The 12,595-nt window shown below is 40.4% G+C and overlaps 1 protein-coding gene across 12 annotated transcripts in view; it reads left to right on the plus strand.

The window, feature by feature from the left end:
- Agbl3 (AGBL carboxypeptidase 3) overlaps positions 1–11,798 on the plus strand; it is a 79,078-nt gene extending 67,280 nt beyond the window's left edge. For 11 of the 12 annotated variants that reach the window (XM_038318120.1, XM_038318119.1, XM_038318122.1 and 8 more), the window contains one exon: positions 8,265–11,798. In XM_038318120.1, the coding sequence (XP_038174048.1) occupies positions 8,265–8,685 (421 nt within the window). In that variant the 3' untranslated portion in view covers positions 8,686–11,798. Of the gene's footprint in view, positions 1–1,979; positions 2,393–8,264 lie in introns of all 12 variants that reach the window. The other variant, XR_005284211.1, reaches the window with a different exon arrangement.
- The last annotated feature ends 797 nt before the right edge of the window (positions 11,799–12,595 follow it).

Here is a 12,595-nt window from a genome sequence, read left to right on the forward strand (position 1 = left end):
GTCTCAGCATTGTGCTTGTCTCTTCTGGCCTGATCCACAGTGAATAGGGCCTGCATGGGTGACGATTGATATCGAGATGTTTGTAGCCTTTAAATTTATATCCGGTCAAATACTCATCAGAGTATGAATACTGACAAATAGTCCATGTTTGGTATTCCATTTAATGTAGCAGTAAAAATCCCTGAGAAGCACTTTGTAAATCAGAATGTAACCAGACTTTTCACATCCTGATGAACCAGATCTGTCTCCCCTGTTCTTTCCATCAAAACCTGGGGCGTTACAGTTAAGACAAAACAAGACTACTCCAAAAGATGGTGAGTCGCTAGGAATTTGAAGAGCCAGATAATGGCACAGTGGTGAATCTCTGATTCTATTTTTTAACTCCTGTATCTAAGACTTGGAGCTGATGAAGACAGCAATCTGGAAACACCCATAGATATCAACAAGTACACAAAGACTCCAATAAAAGCCTGGGCTATATACCTGAAGGATCAGGAAAGTGACAGCCTACCAGGATAGAAAATGATTACAATTAGGCAATAACCATTCCACTTCAGCTAAATGCCAGAGGTAACTGCCCCATGCCAGCCTAGGTAAGCCGATACCGTGGGACAAGTGAGGCACAGTGAGGCTTCTGTGTTCTAGTAGTGTCAAGGAAGAGCATGTGGAAATCAGGACTTTTAACACTGGTCTGTAAAGGTCACCTTTCCCCAGAAGACACCAGAAACCACATATGGAGTCTACACTTCATACCTACTGGGCAGAAATGAGGTTCCTTTGCCCTCCCCTTTGAGCTAGTTTCAGTGAAAGCCTGGTAGAGAGTTAGGAATTTTCACCAAGGCCCAGCATCAATAAAGCCACCTCATGGTGTCAGCAGAGGCCAGCTAAGGAGGTAGAATGCTTGTCCAACAGTAATTAGAAACCTTTTGTGTCGACAGACTCCATATTAGGAGCCTGGACTACTAATTCATCTGGCAATAATGGGGTGATTTTTGTTGTTATTTTGTTTTGTTTGTTCTGAGACAAAGGACTTGCTTATATATCATGGGCTGCTAGCTTTGGACTTGCTATCCTTCAGTCTCCCAGGTGCTAGGCTTATTGGAGTGCACCACCATACTCAGTAATGGAATCTTATGCCCCACTTCTCTTTCTGGAGAAGAGTTACAAAAAACTACTTAAAAACAGAAGATTTAAATAAGATATAGAGTCTTATAATATGAAAATATGCATGTTTTAATCAGTAATAGTAATAAATTGTCTATTAAGAACTAGGAACTCTGTTTTTGCTTTTATTCTATTCTGGTTTGCTTGGCTTTTTATTGGCATATTTGTTTTCTAAAGAGTTGGTGGGGAGCATCAAGGTCAAGATGAGAAGAGGAAACTGATCAGAATGACCTTTATAAAAAATTATTTTCAAGAAAAAGAACTAGTATGATCTAAAAATTAATTCTTAAAAGATAGTTTCAAAATACAAAGATGTCTGTGAAATTCGAATTTTCTAGCTCAATCTTAAGATAGTCATGATGAAAATACTTCAGCAAACACACCTGGAACAAATTTTTAAAAAAACAGAAAAACCTTAGTGGGGAAGAGAGGATGCAAAGATAGTGTGGGGAGAACAGAGAAGAAAGAGAGAAAAAAGGAGAGAGGAGGAAAAGAAGGAAGAGAGGAGAGGCATTGGAGAGACCACAGAGGAAAACAAGAAGAGGGAGGGGAAAGGAAAAGAGAGAGAGAAGGAGACAGAAGAAAAGACAAGAGAGAGGAGAGAAAGGAAAGAGGGAGAAGGGAAAAGGTGGAAGGAGAAAATACTAGAAAAAAAGACTCCAGTTGCTGGCACAGCAGTATGATTTAAAAAAAAAAAAAAAGAGTCCAAGGATTGAAAGAGAGATAGAAATTATTCAGCCTGAATAGAGAGTAAAATGACTAGTTAGAGGAACTGGTGGGTGGCTTAAAATAAAGTCTATTGTTGATGTTATCAGAATTTCAGAAGCAAAGATGAAATAAGATCTGAAGGAATTCAAAGAAACAATTGCTGAAAAACTTAAAATCGGGAAGGAAAAAACCTTCAAGCTACAATCAGAGACCTCAGCAAATCACTAAGAGGATGTTAGTGACACACCAGATTTTAGCTACAGAAAACAATATTGAGATCAATCAAAGGAAACTCGCACCTTTCCTGTAGAAGAGCAGCCTGAACATGTGAGCAGGAGAAATGGCTCCCTGCTGATGAGACTGAAGGGCTGTAGCCAATGAAGGGCAGAAATCTGTGAAAGATTGGACGAAGAAAACTAAGAGACTCCTGACTGCAAGACTACCTCAAAAGAATTCTCCATAAACAAATAGATTACAAAAGGAATATCAAGAAAAAAGAATATTATGAGCAGAAATACAGGTAAATATTGTTTTTCTAAATTATACTTGATAAGGCAAAAATTGTGTAGCACTGATGTTTTAAAGGAAACTTTTAAGGTAATTATAAACGTGAGACAGTAGGGAGACACACAGGAGGAGGACGGCTTCTGAGTTTCCTCCAGCTAGTGAGACAACCCCGGACCAGAGCTGCAAAATGATACCCTGCATACATAGTACACACAAAGCTTCCAAAGAGCTATTCAAAAAGGTTCATTAATAAACGCTGCAGATATATGAATATGGGGTCATGCCTGTAATTCTAGCATACAAGAGGGTGGGGCAGGAAGATTGTGTTTGAGATTAGCCTGAGATACCTAATAAGACACTGCTAAAGAAAGAAAAAAGGGAAAGAGAGAGAAGAAGAAAGGAAAGAACTATTTTTTTAAAAAGTTGACATTACTCACACAGGCAGGAAAAAGACATCGAGACCACAGAAAGACCAAAAGCATTGAAATTGGGGAAACAACAACAACAACAAACAAAAGAGGCTTGAGTTCAGCCACATCAGCAGTGCTTTAACCTAAGTAGCTTCAGTTTGTAATGCTTTTCAGATGTGGTCTTGCTTTATATATTTCCTTGATCAGACTTGAACTTGTGGGTTCAAACAGTTCTTCTGTCTTGGCCTCCCAAGTTTTGAAACTAAATATATATCATTGCACCCAGATGTTTAAATAAAACAATGAAAGAAATTTGCAAAATAGATTTTTAAGGCGTTGTTCACTGGCATGCAGTTCACACAAAATGCTTTCAAATATGGCAGTGTCGGCAGGCTAAAATAAAATGATGAAAGATGCATATTATTGAAACACTGACAAAATGAGGATGGTAGAGAAGGCAATTTTAGATAAAACAGATTTCAGGTAAGAATATCAGAGACAGAGACGAGTTCTGTATAGTAATTTTAAAACCTCTGTATACTAAGAACAAATAGCAACCTTAAACATATGCACAGTGCTAGCGAACTGACTGTAAAATATGTGAAGCCACAATGGAAGGGAGAACCGGACACACAGTTTATTCAGTAGCAAAGATATGAAAGAACTCAGAGTAAAAATAACTGGTAATTAAAGAACACTCTATCCAACAATAACTCAACATACTTCTTTCCAAAGAGACACCTCACATAGGTCTTTAGACAAAACTCAACACATTTAAGCAATATAGACAATACAAAGTGCAATTCTCTCGTCACAGTAGAATTAAACTAGAAATAACAAAACAATAAAAGAAAAAACAAAACTAAAAAAACTAAGCAACACACTTCTGAATGATTTGTGAGTTAGTGGTAAACTAAAAGGGAATAAAGCTATTATATTAAATTCATGAAAATGAAACTGATATAGCTTATCTGTGGGATGCAGCTAAAGCAGTCTGGGTGGAAATTTATAGAGTTAAACACATGCGGATAAAAGAGAAGGCCCAGTGAGACGGTCAGAGTGGGAGGGTGGCACATGATGAACGGGAGAACTGACTCCTACACGTTGTCTCCAGTCTGCACGTGTGCGCGCGCACACACACACACACACACACACACACACACACACACGTTAGTAAAGGTAATTTAAAATCTTAGAAAATAACCTATAAAGGAAGAAAAAAACTAATAAAATTTGAGCAGAAAATTGACAGAAAAAGATTCAGTAAAATAATTCATCTTCTGAAAAGAGCAATAAACTTGACAAACCCCTAACAAGACTGACGAAGAAATGAGACATTATGAATATGAGGAAAGAAATTGGATGTCATTAAAGACCTTGCACGTCTTGCACAAGGGGAGTGAACCGGTAAGAAACACTAACACTAGGTAGCTCAGCTGGTAAAGACCTTGCCTTGCAAGCACAATGACCCATGTTCCAGCACCAGCAGGCAGAGACGGGCACCACTAGGGCTCACTGACCAGTCCATCTACCATCCGTGGCAAACTCCAGACCAAACACACTGTGAAAATGGGGATGGGTGTACAGTATGTGAGGATGACTCTTTTGAAGTTGTCCTATGGTGTCTACACGCATGTGCACTTGTATACACACATGCACAAGAACACACACACACAAAGAAAACCACATAAAGTGCAGATTGAATAAGTTACAGAAGATCATATCTTCAGAGTGTGCACACACAGAACACCACTCTGGACTAGAATGTCTTCATGTCCCCTGTCCCACTCCCTTTTAGATTCATGACCTCCTTTAAGCATTGTTACATGTTTGTAGGTATGTAAGTAAGGAAACTGAATTCATAATTTTAACCACCCCAAAGGAATCTCCTGAGCCACATGGTTTCACAGCAAAATTTCACAAAACATGTAAAGACTAATTAACACTAGCTCTATACAGTGTCTTCCCGAAGGTGAGAAAACAGTCTCTAGTTCATTTTATGAAGCTACTGTTGGCATGAGACCAGAATCAGCCGAAGAGAAAACAAAAATGGGAAATCAAAAAATTCTGTCCTATTAATTCTATTAGCAAATAAAATTCACTGCTAATTTTTTTAAAAAAAAATATGGTTTACCACTTGGCAGTGAGTCTTATTTCAAAAGTTCAAGAATGACTCAATGTTCTTAAAAAGCAATGTAACCTTCTATATTTGCTAGAAAAAGAAGAAAACCCACAGTACACTATTAATTAGCACAGACAAATATTGACAAAGAAACCCAATTGTCAGAAGAGAAGGAATGAAGGGCCTCATGCAACCTAATGGCGGCTACTCTTCCCATGCTTCCCACTCCTCTCAGTCACCTCTGTGCCAGAGAGCGAGACCAGAGAAAAGAAAAAGCATATCCACAGGAAGAAAGGAAAAACATGGCACCTGGTTGTGAAAGTGGTGTTCTCTATGCAGAGTGTCTCGAGGAACTTGTTTTTAAACTTCTTGAAAAGCCAACTGGTCTTTCTAGGCCTCAGAATATGACAACCATATGAACATAGTTCTATTTCTACATATAAGAAAGAGACATGTGCTCTCCAAATTTACATATACAAAACCATTTTCAGCTTCTCAAAACATGAAGTGCATATCTGTAACTCTACAAAATATGTACAGATCTTGGAGCTGAAAACACCAAGAATGTTGAAAACCGAGTGTAACTGAATGGAAAATATAAACATGTTTGTGGACTGGAGACCTCAAGATGTCAGCTCTCCCACGGATACACAGATTCAACACGGTTCCCATCAAGGTCTCAGCACAATTGTTATAAACATAGTTAAGGCTAATCTTAAATTTGTGTACAAAAACACTGAATATCAAAAACAATTTGGCAAAAGGAACTGGTTGATTTCAATAACTTTTATATAGCAACAGCAATACAATATAGTATCGGAGGATGAGAAGACACATTTGTGGAACTGAGTTGATTCACAAAAATAAGCTGAACTGCCTTTAAAAAAAAACAAAACCGCTTAAATCCATCACTTATACATAGATTAATTCAAAATGGAGCATGGACTCCAATATACAACATAAAACTACAAAACTTTTAGACAACCATAGAAAATCCTCAGGTCTAAGGCTAAGATTTTTAGAATAAATACCAAAACTATGATTCATAAAAGAGAAAAAATAAGTTGGACTTAAAATGTTTACTTTGCAAAAGGCCTGGATAAAAATAAGCCAGGCTTGGTAATACATACCTGTAATCCCAACTCTTGGGAGAGCAAGGTCAATAAGTAAGAAAACCCCCAAATTCAACAGTCAGAAAAACATTTCAGGCCAAAGGGATAACTCAGTGGTTAACAGCATGAACTGCTCTTGCAAAGGACCTGTTTGTCCCCAGCACCCACACTGGGCAGCTTACAGTCACCTGTGATTCCAGTTTCGGGGGAATCTGTCGCCCTCTTCTGGCCCCCACAGGCACCTGTACTCACGTGCACATCTTCCTACACAAACACACAGGCATACATATAATTCGAAAGAAACCTTCAGGAAAAAAAGGGCAGTAGAAAATGGGCAAAAGACAAATAGGCATTTAACAAGCAATACACAGGTGGTACCAAGCACAAGAAATATTAGCATCAGCAATGCAAGTTAACACACAGTAAGCGATCGCTGCACACTTCAGGATGGCTAAACAGAAACATGAAACAACAAGAATACCATATGCCATGGAGGATGTAGACACTGGGTTATTTGTATATCACTGCTGGGAGCATAAACTGGGGTAATTACTCTTAAAAAAAAAACCTGATAGTTTCCTAACTAAGCCTCTCCTAGCTGCCTGTGACAGCACATACCTGTAATCCTAGCACCTGGCGAGAGAAGTGTTAGGACTGGAAGCTCAGGGTCACCCCAGACAAGAGTCTCTTTCAAAAATAAATACATAGCTGCCATATAACTAGCAACTGCTTTCCTGGAATTTAATCCCAGTGAAAAGAAGACAAGTTCGCACAAAATACAGCGCACAAGTGTTTATTCAGCTTTATTTGCAACACCCATAAACTGGAAATGGCCCACAGGTCCTTCAGTGCATAAATCATTAAACTGTAGCATAGCTCCTGAGTACTGCTCAAGAAATGGACAAAAAATGAGCAGAGGAGAAACGGAACAACGATGAATTCCCAAAGAATTATACTGGGCGGGTAGAAAAATTAATTTCAAAAGGTTTCACACTGTGTGGTCACATTTACATAACATTCTTGAAATAACAAAATGGTATAATTTGGATGACAAGCTAATGTTTTCGAGGAGTTTAAAGAGAAGTCAAGACAGGAGACAAGTGGGCACTGGAAAATCAATACGAGGGCATGGTTCTGTGTCTTCTCCACACAGTGTGTTCACTATGACTGTATAAAATGTCACATCTAGTGGGAGCAGGTGAAGTGTATGGGCAATCTGTCTTACTTCTTCCAAGTGCAAATAATGCTACAATTACTGCATAACTTAAAAGTTTAATGAAAGTATAGCTAATGTTTCAAGTTAAATAGAATTCTAAAGAAAAATAGACTGTACATAGCTACAAGGAATGAGCTGTGGGTCTAACCACTGGACAGAGCTCCTGAGTCCCGTCGAAGAGAGGGAGGAGTGGTAACATGAACAGGTGGAGACCATGGCGGGAAAACCCACAGACACAGCTGACCCGAGCTAGCGGGAGCTCACTGACTCTAGACAGACAACCAGGAAACCTGCGTAGGACCTGTCTAGCCCCCCTGAAAGCAGGTGGCAGTGGGTGGCCTGGGCAGTTTGTGGGGCTACTAGCAGTGGGGCCAGGAACAATCCCTAGTGAATGATCTGACTTTTTTTGGAGCCCATTTCCTATGAAGAGAAACCTTGCTCAGCCTAGATACAAGGGCGGGGGGGGGGGGGCTTGATCTTGCCTCAGCGTGGTTATGAGACAGACTTTATTGACTCCCCTTGGGAGTTATTACCCTCTCTAAGGATCAGATGGGGGTGGGATGATGGGAAGGTGGGAGGACCAGGAGGGGAGGAAGGGGGGAACTGGGATTAGTATGTAGAAAAAAATAAAATAAAAATCTTCCTCTCTTGAAGGAAACTTCTGTCTCTCAAACTCACTGATTTCTTACAAGTTAATCTAAAAAATCTTGTATATAATACACCTAGTTTGATGGAACAAACTACATTTTAATGGCAAAGTATAGACCAGTTTACGAAGTCAGGGAGTCCTGAAAAAGGTACCAGATAACCACATCCTCTGGACATCTGAAGAGGGTTGGAGTAGAGCTAAACGTTTAGAACCAGAAATGAAAATTTAACTCATCTTCATAAAGATGAGGATAAACTCTTAAGGGCCAGTGAGCTCACCTGAGGGAAAATATACAATCTGCATCGTGACAGTATACCTAGGACCACAAAGTAGGTACACACTAGGCAAAAACTCATTTGTTTCCTTTCTTTTCTAGACTCGTTCCAACTGCTTGCATAAATATAAGAAGATACAGCACACCGTGGACACCAACCAGAAAGTTCCTTTTGAAAACCGGAAGGAATCTTGTGACAGATACCTCAGAATGGCTCCACCCTGTGCCCCAGAGATCACTAGAATGTTTATCATCCCTCTGCCGTTTGCAGAAGAGGAAAAAACATTCTGAACTCTGGGCCAGACACACTGTAGCTATGATGCTCCCTAGCAGCAAAGGGGAGACTATTCCCTCACGTCCTAAAATGGATGCCAATGCTATCAGTGGTAATGGTCTTCAGCCTGCAGAATCCATCCTGAAGAGCTCTGAGCAGATAGTTCCTCATCTAACTAAAAGCAACAAGAAGCCAAATGAGAGTGACGGCCCTCTCACCTTGCGTCTGAAGTTCCAAGGCAACAGTTAATCAAGCTGAAAGTGTGTCTGGGAACTGTGGCTGATGGAGATGCTCCGACACAGTAAAATCAGCAGCCCCGCCCTGCACTGCCTGCCTGCCCTGCCTGCCTGCCCTGCCTGCCTGCCCTGCCCTCTTCACACGCATATGTGGGTATCAACTACAGATTTTACCAATTCCATCTTCCTTAGATGAAACATCTTTCAGAGACTTTAAAAATCCAGAGGAAATATAGAAAAGTTAAAAAACACATATATTTAATTTGTATCAACATGGGGAAAAAGCTTGAAATTTTTGATTTCTTGCAAAATTATGTGTGTATATAACAAAAAAAAAACTAAGACTTGAAGAAAGGAAGAAGATGCTATTAATGATTTAGTCACTTTGATGAGCCAGCAGCCATTTTCTGTGTCTCTTTTATACAGTGTGCTAGAAACAGCACGGGAGAAATAAACAGTATTTCTCCCTTCTAGAAGAGCATCATATAATTGTTCCCATGAGCACACATGATAGCTGGGCATAGGGCATATGATAGTAATCCCAGAACTTGGGAAGTAGAGGCAGAAGGATCAGGGATCCAGGATTTTAAATGTTGGGCAACATTTAAAAGCAGCAAGATAAATATTAATAATAACTGAATAGTAAACAGTAATTTGTGTGCCTCCAATTAATGAAATAGCATATATTACAAGATGTTAATTGCACAGATCAAAAGGTGGAACCAAATAACATGGAAATATATTATGGTTTCAAAGTCATTTTACCTCTCATAATTAAGCAAAGTTTTAAAAGATTAGAAATCCCTTTTCTCCTAGATCAGCAAGTGCACGCCTCCAGCCTTTCACTCAAGTGGGTATTTCAGAAGTAAGTCCTAGTGAGCAGTCAGGCTGTGGGGCAGGTGGTACACGCTATACTCCCAACGGCTTAGGAGCCTGACTCAGAAAGATCAAAAGTTCAAGGCTTGCCTGGGCGACAACGTGAGTTCAAGAGTGGTCTCAGCAAACTAATGACTGCTGTATCCAAACAAAAGACTGAAACAGCACAGAGGGAAACGGAGGGTGAGCTCGGTGACAGAGAACTACCTGCCGAGTGTGGGGAGACCCTAGTTCACACGCCAGAATCACCCGAAAATAAAAATAATACAGTGCGTACAAGGAGGGATTCCCGCAACATGTGCACAGGAGTAAGTGTAGCAAGGGCGTCAGTCAGAACGAAGGCGAGCGAGTGAGGAAGCAGCCCACCAGGCCTGGGACTAGAGAGGCACGGGAGACATGACACAGGTCTAAGCAGGATAAGGAGGTTCGCGGTCAGTGTTTCTAGTAGCCGAAAGGGACTTGAGAGCTCACTGCTGTGTTAAGAGAATAAATGCTATTTGTAGGGAACGTTGACCATAAACTTCCTCGCGAACCCTTACACATGGTAGGGAGCAACTGTGTTTCTCAGTAAGAAGGACCATGTTTGGAGGGCGGGTAGGAATTTCTTTCCTGGGAATTCTTACCCTGGTAACTGACACCATGGCGGAGTACGAGCTCTCAGAGTCAGCTTGCCCTGTTCTCGTAGACCGGGGAAAGCTAAACTGCATGCAAACCTAAATCTTTAAATTGACGTTTGTTCTTTGAAACTTGGGTTATATGAAAGTTTGAGACTACAGACTCTGGAGTTGAGTATCTTTGCGTATAACCACAGTAACATGCTGGCTTCTTTGAGTGTGCGAGCGGAGGTGTGCGGAAGTGTCTCCTTGATCATCCCACCACTGTCCTTTCCCTTATAACCCCCTATATTATATCATTTTTATAATGTCAGACTACATTCTTTACTTTGGTGTGTGTGGGGATCTGTGAACCTCGTGCAGCGCTGAGTCATGGATGCCACCGTACACATGAAGTCAGAAGACAATTCGCTGGCTTCCGTTCTCCTACCACATGGGTGCAGGGATGGTACTCAGGTGGTCAGGCTTGGCAGCAAGTGCCCGTACCCACTGAACCATCTAACAAGCCCTCCCCTTGTCTCTTGTTTGCCACATGTGGAGTACAAGAATATATGTGGACCATTTTCACACTCTGCTTTTCACATTATAATATTTAACTTTGAATTTTCTAAGTATGTCATTCTTCCATAAAGGCCATTCTGTCTGCTCTTTATCATATAAGCCTAGCAATACAACTGGAAAGCCTCTACTACTCCTTGAAAATTTAACTCAAATGTACCCTTCTCTGGAATTCCTCCATTAGATCTTCCGGGAATTTATAGTAACTAGGTTAATATGCCAAGGCTTGGAGTGGACTAAGTGGGCGATGTGAGAAAGGATGGGTAATACAGAGAGCTGTGAACTCTTAAGAAACAAATGGAACGGCTCAGAACTCAGAACTAATGAATGCCGAGCTCTCCCATCACTTAGGTACAGGTGAATCTTTTCTCCATTTAGGATGATGTTGGCTGCGGGCCTGTCGTACACAGGCTTTATCCTGTTGAGCTAGTTTCCTTCGGCCCTACTCTGACTAGGACTTTTATCGTGAAGGCATGTTGGAGTTTTTCTGCACCTATTGAGATGATCATATGATTATTGTCTTTAAGTCCAATTTTATGACTTATTATATTTACTGATCTATATATTATTTTCTTTCCTTTAATTCCTACTCAGGTTTTTTATTATTTTTTCCATCTACTGGATTTGGGGCTTATTTGTTCTTGCTTTTCTAAATTCTTAAGCTGCATCATTTATTTCTGTTCTTTCTGATTTCTTAGTGTAGGTTCTTAGAACTGCAGTTTCCCTCTAAGACTGCTTGTAAAGTGCCCCAGAGGTCCTACTGGGGCGTGGCCTCTTACACTATATACAGGGATGCAGAGCTTGCACCCGCCTCTTTTCCCCTCCCTTTCGCCCGCTGCTCGGTCGGATTGTTGGATTGCGGAATTCGATCTCTGTCCACCGTTCAAGCAGAGAATCCTGATTTGTGAGTTTACCCCTAAATAAATATCTCTTTCTCAATTCTGAGCTAGGGTGAGATTTCTTTTAAGAGTCCGTTTCATCACTCATTCAGACTGCTTTTTGGCCCCTTTATCACTCGGCAACATGTTGTTTTAACTGCTGTACGTTTGTGTAATTACTAGAGACTCACTTGCTAGACTTTGAGCTTTGTTGCACTGTGGTTAGATAGTATACTCAGAGTTATTTCAGTTTCTCTGATTTTCTTTTTCTTTTTTCTTTTTTTTCTTTCTTTTTTTTTTGTTTTTTGTTTTTTTGCTTTTTATTTTTTCCAAGACAGGGTTTCCCTGTAGTTTCTAGAGCCTGTCCTGGAACTAGCTCTTGTAGACCAGGCTGGCCTCGAACTCAGAGATCCGCCTGCCTCTGCCTCCCGAGTGCTGGGATTAAAGGCGTGCGCCACCACCGCCCGGCGGTTTCTCTGATTTTCTTAAGATTTTTGTGTGTGTCCTGGTGTGGGCAAAGCCTCCAAAACCATGAATGAAAATGATATTTTTCTTCTTATAAATTTATTTTCAAAGGTAGTTTGTCAAAGCAATAGAAAACTAATTAACCTAGCAAATATACAAAAGTAAATTTCTATAAGCACCCCAGCAATGAACACTTAGAATTTGAAGGTAAAAATCACAAGACCATTAACCCCAAACACAAAATTCTTAGGTGCAAATCTAACAAAATGTCAAAATATACACAAAGAAAAATTTTAAAAACTTGGGGCGATGAGGGTATTAGTTAAATGGGGGTATATTTTATGTTCCTGGATAGGAAGGCCCAGTATTGTTAAGATGTTTCACATATGGATCCCTGGCACAGTCTCAGAACTATAGAACATCATGTGTGGATGTCAGCAAGTGGGGCTGGAGTTTATATGGAAACAGCCCACACAATATTGCAAGAGACCCGAGTCAGGACTGACACTGACTTCAAGGCTTTCTCTAAAGC

This window comes from Arvicola amphibius, chromosome 2, assembly GCF_903992535.2.
Source record: "Arvicola amphibius chromosome 2, mArvAmp1.2, whole genome shotgun sequence".
NCBI lineage: Eukaryota > Metazoa > Chordata > Mammalia > Rodentia > Cricetidae > Arvicola > Arvicola amphibius.